Source organism: Typopeltis vanoorti, chromosome 5 (assembly GCF_054136105.1).
Source record: "Typopeltis vanoorti isolate ZY-2024b chromosome 5, IOZ_Tvanoo_1.0, whole genome shotgun sequence".
NCBI classification, from domain to species: domain Eukaryota; kingdom Metazoa; phylum Arthropoda; class Arachnida; order Uropygi; family Thelyphonidae; genus Typopeltis; species Typopeltis vanoorti.
The window spans coordinates 162,820,206-162,841,465 of record NC_143553.1 but is presented as its reverse complement, the minus strand read 5'-3'; the positions used below and the strand labels follow the sequence as shown (position 1 = coordinate 162,841,465).

Below are 21,260 nucleotides of genomic sequence, written 5' to 3'. Positions count from 1 at the left end.
AATTTAGTGATGGAAAAAAAAAGTTGAAGGTAATACGTCGGTCATTATCCTCAATTTTTTTTTTTTCCCATCATTTAGGTCTAAAAAAAATTTGCATACTACAGTAAAGAATATTATAGATAAATCTATATTTTATAGTCTAATTGAAGCTTTTTTTTCTCTATAGTTTAGTATCATATTTGCAATTTGGAAATCGATATTAACAATGACGAGGCTACCAGATATTATGTTACTGGGACTTGCTTAGTATTCATGTTTCTTACGATAACAAATCCAGTTATTTAAAGCATTATAAAATAAATTTTTGAGCGCCATCTATCGATCATTTTGTCTACCCGAAAAATAAAATAAAATACAAAGTCTATTAGGAATAAGAGCAACAGAAGTAAATAAAACTGAATGACATGGAACAGGTTAAGAATTCTCTAACAAGTCCCAATGAGAAGGAGCTTTACTAAACGCTACGCTAACGTAGGTGCAAGAAGACATGCTGATCCTACTAAATTACTGTTTTTTAAAACGTACTTTTTTCTCCCAGGGAATACAGTTATTTAAGCTTAATGTACGTTTTGCTGAACATGCAGTTCATTGTCAAATACATACATTTCTCGTACACCAAACTCAGAAAAGCTTTACGGGTGCTTATTGACTTTTATGCGCTCTCATAGTAGACCAGGGGAGGGTTTTATTAACAAAGGGAAAAATAGAGATTGACAGCTGTCCTGTATAAAGAATGATCCGTCAGTGACCCAGATGGACTGGGAATTCTTCTTGGCAAGTAACAAATGCGAGTGTTGCTACGTGGGACTTACGCTAATGCACGACTAGTGGCTGCATCGGATACAAGTGGAAGTTGAGAGGGTTCAGGACGGCTGTCTGATCCGAAGATCAATTGATGACTTACCTCTGCTCATAAAGACTCTCAAGTATGAGGAAGTAAGTTGTTCGAGACCTTTCGTAGGGAATAATAAATGAATTTATCCTCTGCCGTATTGACATAGCTCTTGAACAGTTCCTTCGTTGTTCACTTCACTCGAAATGGATTAAGTCCGTTCTGTATATTATCTGGTGCAAACGGGAAAAATTAAAAATTTCTCAAATCACCTGGTCGATGATAACTTCGTATTTAATCATTCAGCAGACTAGTCGTTGGCCTTTATATTTAGATACTGTCGCGATTCTACATTATTAATGTTGTTTAGTAAAATGTTCACTAATAAAGGAAATTAAATACCGAAGACAATATGGCAACTAGTATTTTTATTGAAATGACAAATGCTGTTTCTCCTATTATTATTGCCACTCGTTCAATAAATATATTTATTCAGCCACTAAATTTCGTACAGCATTTACCTTTCCTCCCTCAATGTATCGTTACAAACAGAACACCAAAAATAAACTAAAAACAAGCTAAATAAAAATAAACTAAATAGTTCTTAAAGTTCTTAAAAGAACTGGGCGATGGACTGAATCCTTGACTCTTTATCCCGTCATCCGAATGAAGTGTTATTGAGCTAAAAGCTCCAGTCATGGCTGGGTAACGGCAATAGCCGAGCCTCAGTTAAAACTTCATTGGCTATACAGCATTGCCATTTGTTACTCTGGAAGTCCTAAAAAGGACTTTAGCTTGTGAAGAGTCTTCAAATGGAAGCCTCCATCTAAATAGTGAGTAACTTCAACCGAAATTACATCTTGTTTACTTATTTTAAAAAAATGGTGTATAAATATATTCAAAAGAATTATTTCAAATGAAGTATTAAACAATTTTTTTGCTAAAATTAAATGTATATTATAAAATTAATAAATATTTTTAACTAAAAGTTTAAATATATAAAAACAGTTGAGGTATGATTAGGTAATAACCATTTTCCCAAATGGATCATTTGGGAAAATGGTAACCCTTTTCTCCAAATGATTTTACGTGCTATTTTTATTTCTATTACTTTGGAATCATCACTCAACTTGCTCAGTTTGATTTAACTTGTATTACGACACCTTACGCGCATCATTACATGCCAGAGATGCCATACCCATACAAAAGCTTTTTCCCGTGGTATGTTGGCGACTGGCTGATTCACCCTGCTTTCAGCTGAAAAGACAAAGTAAAGTTCGAACATCGATCTTTAAAAACAAGATCTATATTCGAAAGACATATTTCGGTGATTAGACCACATTTTTTATTATTCAGTTATAAAATATACTGAAATGATAGTTCCCGACAAGTTTCGTAAATCGTAGGATTTACATCTTCGGGGGGTAAATAGTATAACTTAAAGTTTAAACAAGAGAATTAATAAATACAAATCATAACCGCTGTGGTTATTCATAAACTCAAATAACAGAATGCAGATATAAAACGTTATTGACGTTGAACAATACTGGACGATGTCACGTGTTCTTGTTCTCGTTCATGCAGTCCGAGCTCAGATTGAGGTCGATTTTTTATTAGAGCTGACCACACTTGATGGAGAATTAAACCTTGATTTTTATTGCATTGGGTTGGGTTTTTTCAGCATATTTGCAGCTTCTTTAAATTTTCTTATGTAGCACTTGTTTTCTATGTATGACATCGTTGTTTTTTGCCAGAGTACATCGTGTCCAGTGGAAGTCGTATGGAAAGCGAGACCCGTTTTTTGTTCTCTTTTGTATTGTACGTCTTTTTGGTGTTCAGCCATGCGTATTTCTCCATATCTTCCTGTCTATCCCAAGTAGCAAAACCCGCAAGAGCAATGGATTTCGTAGACTCCTGGTTTTTTAAGAGGATGATGAGGTGGTTTTGGTGGATGTAGGAATCTTGAAATTTTTTCCATAGGAAGGAAGGCTACTTTTACGTTGTGTTTGTTCATTAATTTGCCTAGCTCATCTCTAACATTTTTGATATAAGGAAGCGAGATTGCGTTTTTGTAATCCTGTTTTTTTGTGTTGTTAGTTGGAGGCATTTTAAGGATTCTCTTGATGGTTTTTGTTTCATATCCATTCTGTTGGAGGATTTGTTAAGTATTTTAGTTCTTCATTACATCTTTCTTGTGTGCTGGAGATATTGTATGCTCTGTCTCGAAGAGTTTTAATTAAGCTTATTTTTTGTGAAGGATGGTGGTGTGAGGTTGCATTTAGAAATCTTTCCGTGTTGGTCGGCTTCTTATATACTGAGAAGGAGAGTCTATTTTCTTCATTATCTTCTAATGGAATATCTAGAAAAGGAAGTTTATTATTTTCTTCTTGTTCGAAAGTGAATTTTATCGTGTTGTGCAAATTGATGAGATAATCTTTAAAATTGATAAGTTCATCTGTTTAGCATCTTTAGAACAAGAAGAAAATAAAAACCTTCCTTTTTTGGATATTCTATTAGAAGTTAATGAAGAAAGTACTCTCGAATCTCTGTGTCCCATGGGGGTAACATCAACAGCCGATCCTCAGTTCGAACTTCATTGGCTATTAGCTACAGCATTACCATCCAGTACCTTCAAGGGTTGGCTCCTAGCCTAAAATTCTTATTCAATCCACTAATCAAAAAGGGGTTTAAATTTTATTATAGAGAAAAGATGTATTTCATTTTTAGGTATGAAAGCTTTACTTTGTTTTTTGAAAACTTAGCTTAGTTTAGTATAGAATTATTTTGATTTTCACAAATTTTTATTTATTTCATAAAAAATAATAAATAAAATATAAAAAATACTCTAAATAAAAAACCTTAACTTACTCATGGTGCTAACGAACTATAGGTTTGCAACCTTTTATGGATAGGAGTTTGCATAATAGAAACTACTTTATGGATTGGATAGTTTGCAAAATGTTGCTTCCCAGTAAAGAAATGAATTGAACTGCTCATTTTTAGGGATAGTCCGAGGACTAAAATCTTCAATTTAATACCTTAAAAACTATGTACTAAGGCGAGTTCATAAGAATCTCTTTTAGACACTATAAAGCATCAAAATCATGAATTTAGAAGACTGGTAAAAAAAAAAAGAAAAGAAAAGAAACTGATATTTCGTCAATGCAACTTTTCTGGGGAGGGGGGGGGAAGAAAAGTCTATCAATCATGGATTGACCCAACCTCTCAAAAGTGTACGTTAATCGTTTGTCATTCCAGAAAGCTATTGTCACACTGGATCATTTTATTTGTCCGTCACTGGCAGCATTAGTGTACAAGACGTCCTTGCCCATCCCTCCAGCTATTTCCAACAATGCACTATATTGTTAGCAAGTGAACGTAAATCGCATTAGTCCCAGCTCACGTTTCTGGAGCTTTTCGGACGTGACTTGAATCGAAGCACGGAAATTGAGTTTTCTGTTGTTAGAAGAGAAAATTGTTCAAATAAACACAGAAGCGGTTTTTCTATATATAAAAATTGCATTTCCAATTGTAAGTTTTTATAAATAAAAATTACATTTCCAATTCTGCTTTCGCACACCTATTTTTGAAATTGATCTGAATATTTAATATAATTAGGTGTTTTATTGTTATGTTTATTATAATTACACTTTGTTCTAGTTTTCAGAACACGTCTACTATCGCTGCTAAATAAAAATAAATAGAAATACAGCTAATAAGCGAAATTAACTTCGAGTAAGTTAACTCTTTAATAATATATATTCTCAATTAATTATTTGGAAACTTGAATATATTCTCAATTAATTATTTGGAAACTTGAATATATACTCTCAATTATTTGGAAACTTGAATAATCTATATTTGGTTTCATAATTTATCTTCTTTATTGCATTACAAATACTATTCGATATTGTAAAAGGAATCGGTCTGTTTATAATATAATATATGATCGATAGACCGAATTTTGTTTACCTGTTGTCCCAAGCGTTAGTTTCTTATATTTTTACGGCCAATTATACGTTCAGAGACACGGAAAAAATGTTTTCTGGGACTTGGCAACAACTACTAAAATGCTATCTTTTTCTATAACTATTTTTACCTTATGCTCACTATTGGCCTGTTTCACATGCCAGAAATATGTTCCATGCAAGAAACACCTTAGCTACATATGAATAGTTTTTTTATTATTTTTTTGGTCGCGATGGTTTCTTTTATCTATTGAAAGTTTTAGCTTGGAGCACTTTGCGATAGCGGTTAACCTGTTTTTGAAGAAAAAAAAAAAAGCCTGCAACCATTAACCATCTCTTATCACATATGTAGAATAAAAGCACAACCAGCAAGCTGGTATCGCACGGAGCAAAATTTCCAGAAAAGTACGAGGCCGTAACGGACACATGCTAAGTAGGTTTATGTAGGTAGTTCTGGTGAATTTTTCAGCAGATTCTCTTTCATATTCAAAAGATCTTATAGAAAGATTACGGCAAGGAGAAGTTCGCTAGTAACTGACTTACTTAAATAGCCACGTGGTCCCATTTTCGAGGGTCTTTTTACGTCCAGTATTTAAAGTACTTTTTTTTTCTAAGTTCCAAATCGGTAGCAAGTAGCATTAAGTGTGTGTGCTATTACTATGCAAAAAAAAACATATTCTACGAGATTCTTTTAACAATTTCTTAATAAAAATATTTATTTAAATAAATATAAAAATAATATTGGCTAAATTAAAGATTTTTAAATAAAACTGGTATTTTTAATATTGATATTTAAACACACCTATTTCTGAAATCTATATACGTAATTAATAAATTTATCAGGATAGAAACATGATATGTTGACAGGAAGGATGAGAGGCTGTGATCAATACCTTTGGAGGATAATGGATGGCAATGAAGTACTAACTGAGGCTCGGCTATTGCTGTTACCCTCCTGCCATGATCAGAGCTTTAATAGCTTAATAACACCTTATCCCTACACTGTCTTCTACAGATAAAGGGGAAGATGAAAAGCATTCTGGCTTCGCCCCTTTAAGCCAGTCCTTATAAGGACTATAAGATTATAAATCGGTGACGGTGGACGAGGATGAAAATCGACCGTGAGATGCGGTGATTAATACCCCTGGACGGTAATGGATGGCAATGCTGTAGCCAATGAAGTTCTAACTGAGGTTCGGCTATTGCTGTTACCCTCCTGCCATGATCAGAGCTTTAATAGCTCAATAACACCTTATCCCTACACTGTCCTCTGCAGATAACGGGGAAGATGAAAAGCATTCTTGCTTCGCCCCTTTAAGCCAGTCCTTATAAGGACATGATCTGTTGTATTGATGTTATTATTGACTTCCTGTCTTAGGAAAATTGCTATGCCAAGTTATCTCTCTTTCAAGAGTAAGGCAAGTCATCAAAACTATATAATAGTACCAATGTTATTACAAATAATCAACTTAACAAACATCATGTGGACGCTATTAACTTAACAGCTTATCAACTTCATCTGGCGCTACAGGAAAGATGAGTTACGCAGTGCTTTTCTCCATCCACATTCACTATTCGCACTATACGGAAAGTATTGGCTTCAAATCATTCATCTGGCAATCTAATTAAATACTTTCTTTGATATTTCCTCCCAGTTTCAGGACCACTGGCCACGCTTGACCATGTGCGGAGGTGGTGTCAGGGTGTTACATATGGTAATATACCATATGTAACATACTAAAAAGAGTTGTTACAAATGGGGTTCGGGTGCTTCCGCTTAGCGCAAAGCAACTGTACTGGAAACTGTCCGATTTCTTTGGTTTTGAGACGCCTAGTCTGGGCACCAATGAAGAGGTGCTCTTTACGAATTTCAAAAGGTAGCTGGGAACAACGTTTTCACCTGGATTTGGCCTGGAGAATCGCTTACGGCTGACTCCCGGTGAAACTAGTGAAATTACAATATTGTCCCCAACCCTGTGACTCCTTTTGCGAAGTATGCCAGGCAATTGAAACTGTAGGGAACCGCTTTTATCAGTGCAGCGCATTTGGCGAAGGCTGGCTGAAGTGCTTACGATCCCGTTGCCCACTTTCTGTGAGGTGCTACTATTGCAGTTTCCCCCACCACACACACACACACACACACACACACACACACACACCAGAACTCCCCAATTTGTTTACTTGTTAATATTTTTTTATCCGTTTATTAGGTTTTTGGTATTTTTTTTCACCATTTTTTTGGACGTTTCCTTTAACAAGTGAAAAGTCAAACGACCGTTTTAGAAGTGCTCGGTGGGTCAACAGCTAAACCTGGTCAAATGAGACCTCTTCTCTATCATTATTTCTTTCTCTCTCTCGGCCGAATCTCAGCTCCAGTTTTATGTTAAAAGGCTAACGATGTGAGGCTTAAATTTAAACAATATACAGTACATCATTTGCTATTTTATAAAAATCAATTAATTGGTTTACTTGTCGCATTCTACAGTATTAATTGCATTTTATATGGTATTTTATTATTCCTTTTCATCATGAATTCGATCGTGATTTATTCATTATCCGTCTATTCTCTCAGCTGCCAATCCACGTAATGAACTAATATTAATAAAGAAAAAAAGTGGAACCTCGGTTCACATTGTGAACAATACTATGAACTTAAGCAAATGTTTCAAATTACAGGGTGTTCGGGATAAATTTGACAGTTTCGTAAGGAAAAAGAAAATCTTCTTTGTATCTATTAAATTTAATGAATTGACAAAAAAACATTACAGGCAGAGTTAATTACAATACTATCAACAAGATTTACTCAAAATAACCACCATTAGCATCGATCACAGCTTCAATTCTGCTTCGGAACCTCGAACAAGCTGATGCTACAGTCTCCCTGGGAAGGGCCGCAAAAACTGTTTTAATTTTATCCATTAACTGGGCTTTTGTATTACTGGAAGTGCGATTGGTGTCTTTTTCAACTGCGCCCCATACAAAATAATCCATGGGGTTAAGGTCTGGGGAGTTTGGAGGCCAAACATTTGGACTGGTGAAGTCGTAGAAATTTTCAGACAACCATTTTTGACTTTTCCCAGAGGTGTGGCAAGGGGCCGAATCCTGCTGCCATACATACGGCCTACCATTGGCTACCCTTGTTATCCAGGGCTTGACTACAGTTAGCAACTCCACGAACAAAGCCCGAATTCCAATGCCAGGGTTCTTCAACACCTGTTCCTGCAGATTTGCGAGGAATTCTGCTGTACGAACGCAATCAGATCGTCTGCTAGGGATCTTTCTTCTTGCTACATCCTCGTAGTCACCATTGCAAGTCTCTAGTTCATGCCTGATTGTTTTTACTGTATTCAGGGAGCATTGGGCAGCAGTCGTAATATCCTTATTTTGATGGCGGGCACGAATCATCATGATACAAGTTATTCTCTTCCATGATTCAGGTGGGTTCCAGCTATCCATCCTTTCTGACATCTTGTATATGAATGAAGAAGGGTCCAAACTTTTAAATGAAGAGAAGTGTGTGTTAATACATGTAACTTACGGAAAAATATAATTAATTATAAATATGTCAAATTTATCCCGAACACCCTGTATATTGGATGAGTAACTAGCTTTGGACGGTGTTTCAAATACTTAAGAAGTTTTGTAGAGAGTTAATGGGGATGAATCGGTATAATACACAGAAGTATGACTGGCTTGGTTGGTCGAATAAATCTATCTATCCTTATCAATCGATCAACAGGCAATGGATCTGTGCACAATAATTCGAATCAGAATTATTGTGCACAGATATTCGAGGATGCCTTGATGGTAGATGATGTTGACCGTCGATGTGAGACCACCATCGTGTTTACTTAGGGCGAAAACTGCTTGAGAAGGCAATCTTTGGTCTCTAAAACAGGCTTAACCACCCACTGCAATAAACGTGCTGTAGTTTCCAATTACGACTGTCAAAGACGTATGTAATCGGCTAAGTCATCAATTGCATACGTCTTAGGACACATGAATTGTTTGTAATTACGGCCGAAGCAACTTAGGCTTTATGGCCAGAGTATTCTGTCTGTTGATTGGGGTTGTTTGCTCTTCTAGCTCATTTGCTGTTTTGTGGAAAGAAAAAACTTTACAACTCCGCATGAGACTGGCTTGCTCACCTTCAACTAAAGAGCCTTTTAGCGGTTTTTCGCTTTGTAGATGGGATTCGAACCCAGGCATTTGGGCGATACCGACTAAGCTAAGGAGGGAGTGCTGAGCAGTTCTCTCCCCACTCTGTTAATAAGTATGGTAATAGAGTCGGTACTTCTTCTACAACCAGGTGAATAAGAAGCTGATAAAAAGGAATGATATCGTCTTTACATTTTTCGACTTATTTTGCAATTGTTGTTTATTACAAACTAATAATAGGCTTATTATGATTCATACTTTGTCTTATAGAGTATCGAACCGAAATTCTTAAATCAAACTTCAGTTAGCCAAACAGATTTCGAAGAAAAGAGTTACCAAAAGTTGGCGCAATCACAGAAAGACGCATAGTAGAATAAATAATTCACAGCATCCGTGAGCCGGTAATCATCCTGGCGGCATCCAGTGGATGATGGGATCTGCGGAGAAATGTATACCAATTAAGGTGTTTTATTTCTTTCATTTGGTGAGGATGTGGAAACCCCACTGTGACTTCGTAGTCGAAATCTATTCATTTCTTTCGTTCTGCAAGGGATCGATTGGTCAGCTGTGACAGTTAATAATAGCTTCTGTCTAAGATTGTAGATTCTCTCTGACCAGAAATATCAAATTACTGACACTAATGTTTGCGCATTCATCTTGGCTACCGGGAACTGCGCCGCTATTTTTATTTATCGAGATTCCTTCAGGTGGGTAAACCTTCTTGCCCCTAGAGTATCGGAGCACTTTAATCTTTCCAAGAAATATTTCTTTTGCATAGATTTTCAATGAAAGGCATCAGATAGTCAAATCGTTTGATTTTAGTTTGGAAGGGACAATTAGAAATATTTTTTTAATCGAAAGTACTCTTGCGTTTGACCATGAACAGAGTATTTTCGTTACGATCAAAGTAATCAAGGGTACATGTTGTTGTTGTTCTTGTTCTTCTTCTTCTTCTTCTTCTTCTTCTTATTATTATTATTATTAAGACAGAGAGTCAGAAACTCATCGAGGAAGTCCACATACTACAACCACCAGCTATCATACTTATTCTTGAATTCATTCACACTGCTTGTACTCAAAACATCCAATGGCAATCCATTTCAATCATGCACCATCCTATGAGAGAAAAATCTAGCCCTCATCCCCTTCTTAGCTGCCTTTATTCTCAGCTTCCAAGGATGCCCTCTCGTCCTTTCTCCATCCTCCATAAATTGAAAAATTCCATCAATTGAAACCCTGTGTGACCCTTTCAGAAGTTTGTAAGTCTCAATCATATATTATGTCATTACATTTCTCGGATTCTCTGACAGGCTTTTCTGTTTGTGGGATGAAATTCCCGCCATCTCCGTATGAAACTGCTTAACTCACCCTCATCCCAAAGAAATGCACAAACATCCATTCAAGAAGTGAGAGATTCCAACCTTCGACTTATAAGTTTAGAGCCAGAATTGCCAACCAGACGTGAAAATCATTTCATGTGATAAAAATACTTTTTTTTTAACGATCTTTTTGATCAATATTAGATGTAATTATCATTTTGTACACACCGCTCTGGTTGGCCCGAGTGTATTTATGCGCTTTCCTATCAATAGGCTGCTGGTTTGAACCCCAGTGTGGGTATGTTCTGAGGTTGTGTTTAACTGGGAGATGAATTTTCCCCCGGATGCGAGACCACATTGCTTATTGGAGGACTGAAGTGCCTTGCCAAAAGTTCCGTGTTTGTCTCTGGAGCAGGATTTCCACATTACGCAACTCTTAGATCTCCCAAGGTACTCGTATTAATATGTTACAGGCAAACAATCTCTCTTGAGTTGATTCACATAATATATATACATATATATAGACAAACATAATTTTCTAATTCTTTCGTGTTCTTAGCATATATTTCAACTCTTATATTCATCCTCTCTTATATAAGACATGCATTTTTTTTTAATTCTTCGTCTTCTTTTTGTAAGATTTTACCAATTTCGTTATCACGAAAAACTCGCGAGTCTAGAAATTTATTGAATGTCTTGAAGATTATTTCCTAACAAAAAAAGGCCCTAAAACTTGATTAAAAGAAGCACTAAAAAGGTTTGATTAAAGGCGGCATGGTTAATTTATGCTAATTGTTTCGTCCATCTTCTTTTGGCGTCGATTTCCAACACAAGAAAAACAAGTTTTTGCTATTAGCGAAGCGATAAAAACAAGTTACACATCCCCTGGGCCGTACCGGACTGGCAACAGGAGCTTCTTTCAAGTAATGATGCTGTTTGAGGTGCCATTTAACTCGAACGCTATTTATTTAAACTATCCTTTAACTTAAAATACTTTCTTCTGACTTTTACTACGCACATAATAGGGAGTCGGCAATTCTGTAGACGCTTTCATCTCTTGAGGACTCCCAGTTACTAAAGTTATACTCAGTTAAAACTATTAACCGAGTTTACTTTTGCTACCTGCGTGCGTTACCATAGCAACTAATCGTGTAGATTATTACCATGGTAACTTCTCATTTCCTGTCTGAACATTTTTATTTATTGTTAACGTCTGTAACTAAAAATGAAATACTTTTGGATCGCAAGCGAAAAGCCACACAATGCCCGACTCGGCTGTTAGCGCGTCTTGCCGAGAGGACTCACGTGGTATTTGGCGGCGATCTCGTTTTAACAATGATCCTATTAATTTCGAGGTTCAAATACATAGCTGAAAGAAGATAGACCGGAATCTATTGTTGATGCGAATACATGTGTTGAGAAACCCACTCGGTCATCATTATGTTCGCGAGAAATCGGAAGTTAACAAATGCTATGAAGCTGCAGCGTTCGTTGACTGTAGACGCAAACAGGCGAAACTCGCTTTGAGGAAGATAATTAATGTGTTAGTTTGAGCCACAAACGGTTGCATTATTGAATTAACAGTTTGTTTGTAGAATAAGGGAATATTGACGTCACAAACAATGAAAGTCACGAGGAAAGAGAAATCGACAACTTCTCTTTTAACAATGAATCTCGCGAAAGTTGCACAAACTTTTACATCATTTCACGCGCTACCAGAATGAAATGTACATTTAGGCGCGAATTTCTCTATTTATTTAAACAAAACCCGTAAATTTTTGAACAAAACGAGATGTTTAATGTTAAAGAAAAACGGAAATACTTACCTGGTACTGTGCACACCACCTCGGAAAGGATTAGCGTGAGCATAACCATTGTCGCAAACATAGAAGTTTTTCTCATCGCGCAGTAAATAAATTTGGAGAAATGTTTGCAAGCCATTCTACAATTTTAGGGCTGTTTTTGATTTTCGACTATTCTTGCAAAGTCTTTTACCATCACACGCAATACCCACGGGTGTTGCTAGGTTACACCGACATCTGACGTTTCTAAGAAGATGTTCATGTCTCTGTGGATGATGGGATGAATGCGATGGTTTCTAAGTGTGCAAAAATGTAAGCCAAATAAAAATGTGATCGATGAGTCAGTTTTGAGGGGGCAATGAAACCAAACTTTCTGACGTCGCTAGTCAGTGCCAAGTTTTTTCAACTAGAAGGAAAAAATCTTTCCATTTTCCCAATCTCCATTAAAGCGAATATTGGACACATTCCAAGAAAAAAGTTTCTTACTCGGGATCATAGCCCTCAGTAAGATAAGTGGGTCGTAAACGAAGATTTGCTCTTTTCCTAAGACTTAAGAAACACACATCTTGCCTCTTCGAAACAGCTGGATTAAGATGGATTGAAAAACACGTGCTCCCACAACTTCTCCGACGATATGCTAAAGATGCACAAAACACTTGAATGTTGAATCCCTCTTAGTTTTCCTTTTTTTTCCCCTCTCTCTCTCTCTCTCTCTCTGTCTCTCTTTTTTCGCTCATGCACCGAATTCCAAGGGGATGGAGACAAAGTCCCAGGAAACGCTAACGCAAGCTTAACTTGTTCTCATTGCCTAACGCATCACCGCTCCCAGGAACAGCGCACACTTCACCTCCCTCTCCCTGTCTGCTCTGCAATCGCTCTGAATGAGGCTAGCATGGAAGCCACTGCTCAAGAAATCGATGAGGGAGCCTGCTTCTCTCGCGCCACGATCCGACAACAACAGCGCCATAGTAAAGCGGTGGCTAACAAGGGAAGCGAGCACAATGTCAGCTCTTTCGGATACAGGTAGGAGAATTAGGGGGGAGTGGATAGAACGATGTAGAATGAAAGAAAAGAAAAAAAAGTTGATACGTCGGTGGAGTAAATACGATGAGGGCGTTTTCGACTGAGGAATTTAGGCACCAAATGGGTAATGCAGAAAAAATTAAACATCTAGAAAGTTAGATGGTGATCAACAGGATAGTAGGAGCGAGAAAGTAGCGTCTGCTTTGAATAGTTCAGGGAAGAAAGTAACACGTGTATAATTGGATGATAGAAAAAGTTTCATCCGTGTAATTTAATGAAAATAAAGGGAAATGAGAAGGATTATAAACCAAGGAACTCAGATGAGTACTGGTGCTTGTGTCATACATATTCTCAAACGAAGGGGGGGGGGCTGTTGTCTTCTCCTGAGATCGGATAGCACAGCCTCATTTATAAACGCCTACAAAATTCTTTCCTCTCATTGCCAGATACGAACTCGAAGCCAGTCTGAAGCATAAGATCTATATTTTTCAACTCTACCATAAAGCAGATAAATGTTGACTGGATTCTTTACTCTTCTAACTTGAGATGCAGAAAATCGAGGCCAAGTTCACTACTCTCAACCCTTTTGTTATCCACCCACGCCAACAACTAAAACTGCGATAAAGAAGAATGCAATCTTGTTTATGACTACCAAAGAAATTCAGGCTAAGAGACAACTCTATCCTATCCTATATCATCCATCTTCGTTTAATCTATTTTTATTATTTCGTTTTTAATGCGACTTCAACCCAAACAACGTTATTAACCAATAGTACACTTATACTGTGATTGATCTAATAGGTTTTATTATTTTTAAATTAAATTAATTATTTTTTACATAGTCTGGAAAGACTACTCTAGAAACCGAGCATTGTCCAAGCCACTTCAGGCTTCCAGTAAAGGAATCACCGCACGTATGACTTCCAGGATGGAAGTCTCACGTCCGGTTATGAAATTCATCACGCTCCTAAACGCACTCGCAAACATCCGTGCCCCTCGAGGGATTTGAGAAGCATCCGGTTGGTTATTTAAGAAGGATGCATTTGCCATCGGAAAATACACTAACTAGCCTTGGGTTCCATTGGGTTTATGTAATCGTAAGTAATGCTATCATGTTGCGGTTATAACCTTCCAGCTGATTAGGAGCAACTATATACGCCATCATCTAGGGAAATGAGTATGAGCAAGGTGGTTTCCAGTTGCCTTCCTTGCCGTACTATCCTATGACTATAGCCTATGTGTTCACGAGGCCGGTTTTCCTGCTTGCGGGATGAAAAACCCCAGATAAACAAGGGGTGGGTGCTGGCTGTCCACTCCCAAGACCGGCTATTTTGGCTATGGCTGAGAAAGATCCTTAAGCTCCTCACGCCATCGACGGGAATCGAACTCAGGCATATGGTTGCGAAGCGCCACTAGGCTAACCGCGCGGACAATGTTATCATATGGGAGTATTAACCACGCTACTGGCCAAGACGTCTATAGACGTCAAGGTTATCATGGATGCGAATTGCATATTAAATTGTAATACTATTGATATTACATTGAAATATATGATGGATACGAAGCATATGAGGATGAGTATTTGATGCATAATGGCCGGTAAGGTGGTTAATGTTGTTTATGCGTGCATGCCTGTGTGTGTGTGTGTGTGTGTGTGTGTGTGTGTGTGTGTGTGTGTGTGTGTGTGTGTGTGTGTGTGTGTGTGTGTGTGTGTGTGTGTGTGTGTGTGTGTGTGTGTGTGTGTGTGTGTGTGTGTGTTTTTCTTTGTCAGTTTGTCACCTCCTATGAGTTTGGAAAACATTTCGATCCTGTGAGTTTTAAAACATTCACCCCCCCCCACCCCCCTCCACAGATCACTCGCGAATATGTTCGCAGGCGACACTGTCTTTGTGCAGATAACCAAATGGTTCTTAAGCAATGACCTCTGACGGAATATTTTAACCCCCGTTCTTCGTGTATGCTCGTTGCACATCATCACGTAGCGTTTACGGCAGAATAAAACATTCGAGTACAGCGCCCTCCGGCGAGTATTTCGAAAGGGACATGCAGATGGGGATGCTCAGTGAGTTATGGAAAACTCTTTATTCCGCTGCTATTCGGTTGGCTCGCCTCAATAGATGCCAGGACATGCCATTAACATGTCCTGAAAAGCTATTATCATGATTTAAAGGGCTGTTAGTGCGGGGTTACTCTGCGGAGTCCCTGCAGGCCACAATGTTCGATGGAAGTTGTAATGCGACCAGCGAAATGTTTTGAAACCGAGTTCCCTTTTGCCTGCACCGCTATTGGAGAGAAAGAGAGAAAGAGAAACCTTAATGGCTTTCGTCTTTTTCACGTGTGCATTTACTCCTTCCTGTGTTACTTAGCAGACTTGCTAAAAGGGTTACGGTTGCATCGCTCTCCACACTTGAATGCTTTACGCGGTAAAACATTAAATGCGAGACGAGACGTTTTAACCTCGGCACGTTGACCTTCTTCAGATACGTACAACGATCATTCGTCAACATATTCACCTGCTTTAAGCAAACATTAATTAACAGCTCTCTTAATTGGATTTATTTATTAATGAATTCTCTTTTAGGTTTCCGCAAGCAGTATATAATTGCCTTTAAACGAGATATACTGCAAATATTTTGATAAATTTAGCAATGACAGTGGTTGTGTGACGTATAAAAAGAAATCTACAATCTTTCTTACTAATGTGGCTAGTGAAATGACAAATAAATCTATTATTGATAACAATGGCGCTCGCGAACGTCTAAAATGAAATCAATAGCTTCCGTTAACAATGAAAATTACAAAACAATGAAAATAAGTGTTTCATTTTTAACCATAACACCAGTAATTTTCATTATTATTGCCATGGAAATGTACTTTATTGTTAGGGATTTTTTATCATAATTGTAAAATCTACATCATTCATTATTAATGAATGCAACATGTTTTTATTAGAATAAATTAGAAATTTTGTTATTAAAAGAAATCTACATTTATTTTTTAAAAGAAATCTACATTTATTATTGTAAAAGAAATCTGCAATTTTTATTAAAAAGAAATCTACATTTCTATTAAAAGAGATTTATTTTCTTAAAATAAATCTACATTTATTTTCTTAAAAGAAAGCTGCAATTTTTATTAAAAAGAAATCTACATTTCTATTAAAAGAAATCTATTTTTTTATTAAAAGAAATCTACTTTTTTTATTAAAAGAAGTCATGCCATTTTGTCTCAATTCTCATATTATTACATGGTAACCAGGCGACGGCATTCTATTTCGCTATCAATTGAGTCATGACGGCTGCATAGGAAATTTGGAATTCTTGTCTTTTGTTTCTTTATTCCATTGAGATTTTAATTCTCTTTCTAGATGTTTCAGTAGTAAATCCCACTGGAATACTCTGACACATAAAAACCGGGGATCCAGTTTTCCGAGTTTAGCAAAGTTTGGATAAGTACTGCGTCTAAGATTCTATAAAAAGACTGGCAGCGAGAGACAAATGCTTGTCTACCCGACCAGACAAGATATCCTCCGGTTTGAGAAAATAGATAAGAAATTAAGAACGGACCAATTGAACATTCCAGGGGGGATTTACGATATTTCCATAAGATTACTGTAATTCCATACAGACTCGTTATATTGCTAATAGCTGCACACATACAGTTAGCAGCTTGCAGCTAATAGAAACAGCGTAAAGAGATCAGCAAAAGAAATTGGCTCTAAGAAAATATTTTAGCACTTAGTGGAAGACGAATCTGGCTTGTCTCCAGCATGAGGTTGCCAAATAACTAGAACGAAATCGATGACCTCCTATTTTATGATTAATGGTGAGTTTAGCAGTAAACAGGACATCCAACTCTTTTCACTAATAGGAAGGCTCTCGCTAATGGGGGATGGGAGTCTTTGTGGCCCCCTAATTACCTCAGTGTGGACGGTGTCAAAATGAAAAAGGAAATCTAATTAATTGTACCGCGAAACGATTAATCTCTTTCAGTGAAGGACCAAATGAAGCGAACAAACACGTATCTTTATTCTAAGGAAGTGCTTTGCGTCTAGAAGGAGGGTCAAGCATGCTTTTCTCACCTAATTAGCGAGACGTGGGGAGTTTATGATGAAGATTTAGCAGATATTCACGGTACAATCATCCATGTAAATTTAGCATTCGAATATCTCAAGTGAATTTATAATTATAATAATAATAATAATTATTATTATTATTATTATATTTTGCTAATAACATCAGTTGCAAACAACTTCAGAACTTCCTCTATTATTTCTTTATTTGTTTCATTTCTGTTAGATCACTGACGCTCAATAGGGGGCGCTGCTGTTGGTTGCGTAATTACAAAGAGGAATTTCGTTTAGCCTATGCAAATGAATTGACGTTTCTCTCGTTGAATGCTCTTGTAATTCGTTTAAGCAGTGTTTCCGTATCGTTGCCACTAGAGGGCGGCACCATGATTACGAGTAGCTGGTGTGAAATCGTATTACAGACACGAAGAGCGTAAATGAAATAAAATAACCGCTATGAAGTTACAAAATAGAAGCAAATAAACACCTAACGAGATTTTTATTAAAAATAGGAAATGGAAATCTTAAACCTCCCGAATAGAAACAGCGGGATTATCCTGCGGAAAACAAAGGAGGCGAGATGCGTGTGTGTGTGTGTGTGTGTGTGTGTGTGTGTGTGTGTGTGTGTGTGTGTGTGTGTGTGTGTGTGTGTGTGTGTGTGTGTGTGTGTGAGATTTGGGATGTAGTTTTATGCGCGATGAAAAGGAAGATGATGAAATGCGGAATAGAAGGAAATTGGATTACACAAAGAAAGCAAACAAGCAAAAGGTTTGCATTTCTCGCACGAGAGAGGCAGCGAGGGAATAACTGAAGATGGTGCACTGTCCGTTCTATTTTATGAAGTCAGGCACGAGACAACGAAACGGGCCCACGAATTCCCCCATGTCGAAACTTTCAATTAAGATCTTTCACCTCTTAGGTGGAAAGTGTGGCGCGAGCAATTTAAGAACACCGAAATGGGTTGGAAAAGTTTGTAAGAAGAGGAGTTGAAAAGTTAACATTTGGAGAGATAGAGAGAGAGAAAGAAAAGAAGAAACAGAGGAGACAATGTAAAAGAAAAAGTTGATTCATAAGAGTGACTTTGACTCTAGGTATCACAGCATGGAGACTGCGCAGCATACTCTTTGAACGTTAACAATGTTCAAAGCATTTTGGTTCCGATACAGCCTGCAACGCTATCATATTTGGCTTTGGTTTGTGTTTTAAATACTACAAAAACTATAGCCTACGGATATACCCTCATAAACATTAGATATATCAAACTAAAAAAAAATACATTATAAAATATGGATGCATCTTTAATGTTCTATAAAAAATGGAAATATTATTTTAGAAAAGTTAAAATTATATTCGTGTTTTAAGTTAAATAAATTTAACCATTTCAATAATTAAATATAACATCCTTAATAGTGTTTACACAAAGCATTATGCAAGTTTCCGTTTATCAATGACTTAGGGAATTGCAGGTCACTTGGCTAATGGATGATCCTCTTTTTGTTTTCGCGAAACTTGAAAGCAAATTTCGCTTTTCTTCAGTTTGTTTAATATTAATAAATGTAGACCTGAGATATTAATAAATGTAGACCTGAGATATTCAGCAAGCAAAAGAGACTCTCCTAAAATAAATAATAGTTAATGGTCCAATTACTTCGATTCTTTAATTCACTTGAAAGGTCTTGTGAGACTAAAAAAGAAACAACAACAACATGATGAAAACAACGCTAATAACGAAAGGATTGACAGAGAGTGTAAGGTGAGAATGAAGAGAGAAAAATTTCCACTTGTTCAGCTAATTGCATCGAAAAAGGTTTATAGAATGACGTACGAGCACACGGACTTGTTCATCAGCCATTGGCCTTCCGTCTTCCATTTCTTTTTCTTTCGTTCTCTCTCTCTCTCTCTCTCTCTCTCTCTCTCTCTCTCTCTCTCTCTCTCTCCACCTGAAATTAGCAACAGCTTGAGAACGTTTAACGAAATTTCCAAACAGAAGAAGACGGTGGAAACTGAGATAGGTAGGTATGAAAGCCGGGAGGATGAGGAGATGATGGGATTTAAGAAAACGCAAAAAAAAAAAGACGCGTTCTCTGCGTTTGGAATACAAGTTGAGAAGAAATAAGAAAACTGTAGGAAGTGTTTTGAAATCCGGGGAGCCTAATGCTGCAAGAGGCAAGAAAGGGATGTCTTACAGATACATAAATATTTCTTTCTTTCTATCCAGCAGTTCCATGTGAGTGTACGCTTCACCAAGCATGTCGAGTGACATGTCTGGAATATTTACGTGCACACAATACAAGGTGCGGTTCTCTTTCACGGGAATGACCGTCAGCAACGCGCGCGCGCGCACGCACACACACACGTACTTCCAAACACTCGCATAGGAGCAGGCATCTGGGCAAGTCAAGCACTTCTGAAAAAGAAAGGAGATAGAATCTTACAAAAAAACAAAAAAAAAAGGAGGGGGGAGGAAGGATTTGGGGAAGAATAAAGAAAAAAAGGAAATCAAACTTTCTTTCTATTGTTTGATGTGAGGACTCGGTGCCGTTGTACGCCTGCGGAGGATGTTTACCGAACCATTTCTCTCTCCAAAGCCCTGGAACGTATTGCAGCAGTTGCTAAGCCTTTCTTCTGAGAATTCAGTTGATAAGCGAGAAGTAACAGTTGAGGGAATTTGGTGCTTACTTTGGGTCGAAGAAAACTGTCAAAGGTTTATTGATCACGTGGTATCTTTTTGCCGTTTTGTGAAAGTCTAACTCTTCCTAAAAATCATTCTATTCGTCCATTTTTCTCACTTTTTATGTTTTCTTTATCTGTTATTCTTTTTTCTATTATTGTGTACATTTTTCATTGCTTTACTTCCTCCTCCACATCACTGTATTCGCCTCTTCACGCTTTATCTTCCTTCTTTCTTTTTTTTTTTTGTTTCTTTCTATCACTCATTACGTATTATACTAGGAAATGAAAAAAGTGGAATTATAGGAAAATCGTGATTCTAAAATTTCCATTCTGATGATAGTGTGTGTGTGTGTGTGTGTGTGTGTGTGTGTGTGTGTGTGTGTGTGTGTGTGTGTGTGTGTGTGTGTGTGTGTGTGTGTGTGTGTGTGTGTGTGTGTGTGTGTGTGTGTGTGTGTGTGTGTGTTCTTTCATCTTCTGTGTTGTAGCGCACTTTATAGCTCACAGCCGTGGGCTTCGATGGACTACGACAAGTAAGGAAGCTCCTCCAGTTTGAGTTTATCGACACGTTGCTTACAACCAAGTCACCCTCTGGCGATACAAAGGCAGGGATCACGTGATATTTTGGCGCACTTATGTTCCTTATATACTTCACAGTGCAACACACATACACAAAACGCAATCTCAAAGCTTTCCAGCCACACAGAAGCAACATACAATATAAAGATGGGAGAGGGGGCAAGAAACTTCAATTTAAGGCAGAATTTTTAAACCTGAACGAAATATAAAATTTCATCCTACTCTCTCTTTCTCTCGCGTCCTCTTTCCTTCCCACTATTTAATAGCAGTGTGGGAATATCTTCCAATTTTTAACTTAATAGACAACAAATTTCTTCTTAAACAAATCACGAGTAACAAATTAAAAATTTAATCTGTGCCTTTGATTATCGTCTTCAACAAGTCCCTCAGCATCTTTTGCAACTCGTTTACCTCAACTAAATCCATCCCTAAGCTACTCTCATCATCCTTTTTATCTTGCAAACTCGTGTCGATAATCTGCGATCGAATTCCAGTAAGCTCTTCAGATACACACACACACTTGAACTTTATTAGTCCCTTAACAACTCCTTGACGCAAATGGTCATTAGGGATGCAGACGAAAGTCGTCTTAGAGTGCAGAAACTCACCAACGACATCGCTTACATCGATTCCTTGCCAGGCGATCACTGCTAAGTATGTAGATAATTCACACAAGGACAAAATTGTCTCCGCATCCTGATGAGCTCCAATGGGAAAATGTTAAAAGCCTCGCATTTTCAATTTGTTATAAGGAGGTTCTCTGAAGCACGAAAAAGCCCTTAAATCGTATCATTAAAATGTGTATTGAAGTGAACAAATTATTAGTAGCACGTCAATATG

The 21,260-nt window shown here is 37.3% G+C and overlaps 1 protein-coding gene across 1 annotated transcript in view; it reads right to left on the bottom strand.

Moving 5' to 3' along the window:
* Window positions 1-21,037, bottom strand: part of LOC150107016 (cell adhesion molecule Dscam1-like) — a 754,963-nt gene extending 733,926 nt beyond the window's left edge. The window contains exon 1 of the mRNA XM_090393540.1: window positions 21,029-21,037. Coding sequence (XP_090249666.1) covers window positions 21,029-21,037 — 9 coding nt within the window. The remainder of the gene's footprint in view (window positions 1-21,028) is intronic.
* Between the last annotated feature and the right edge of the window lie 223 nt (window positions 21,038-21,260).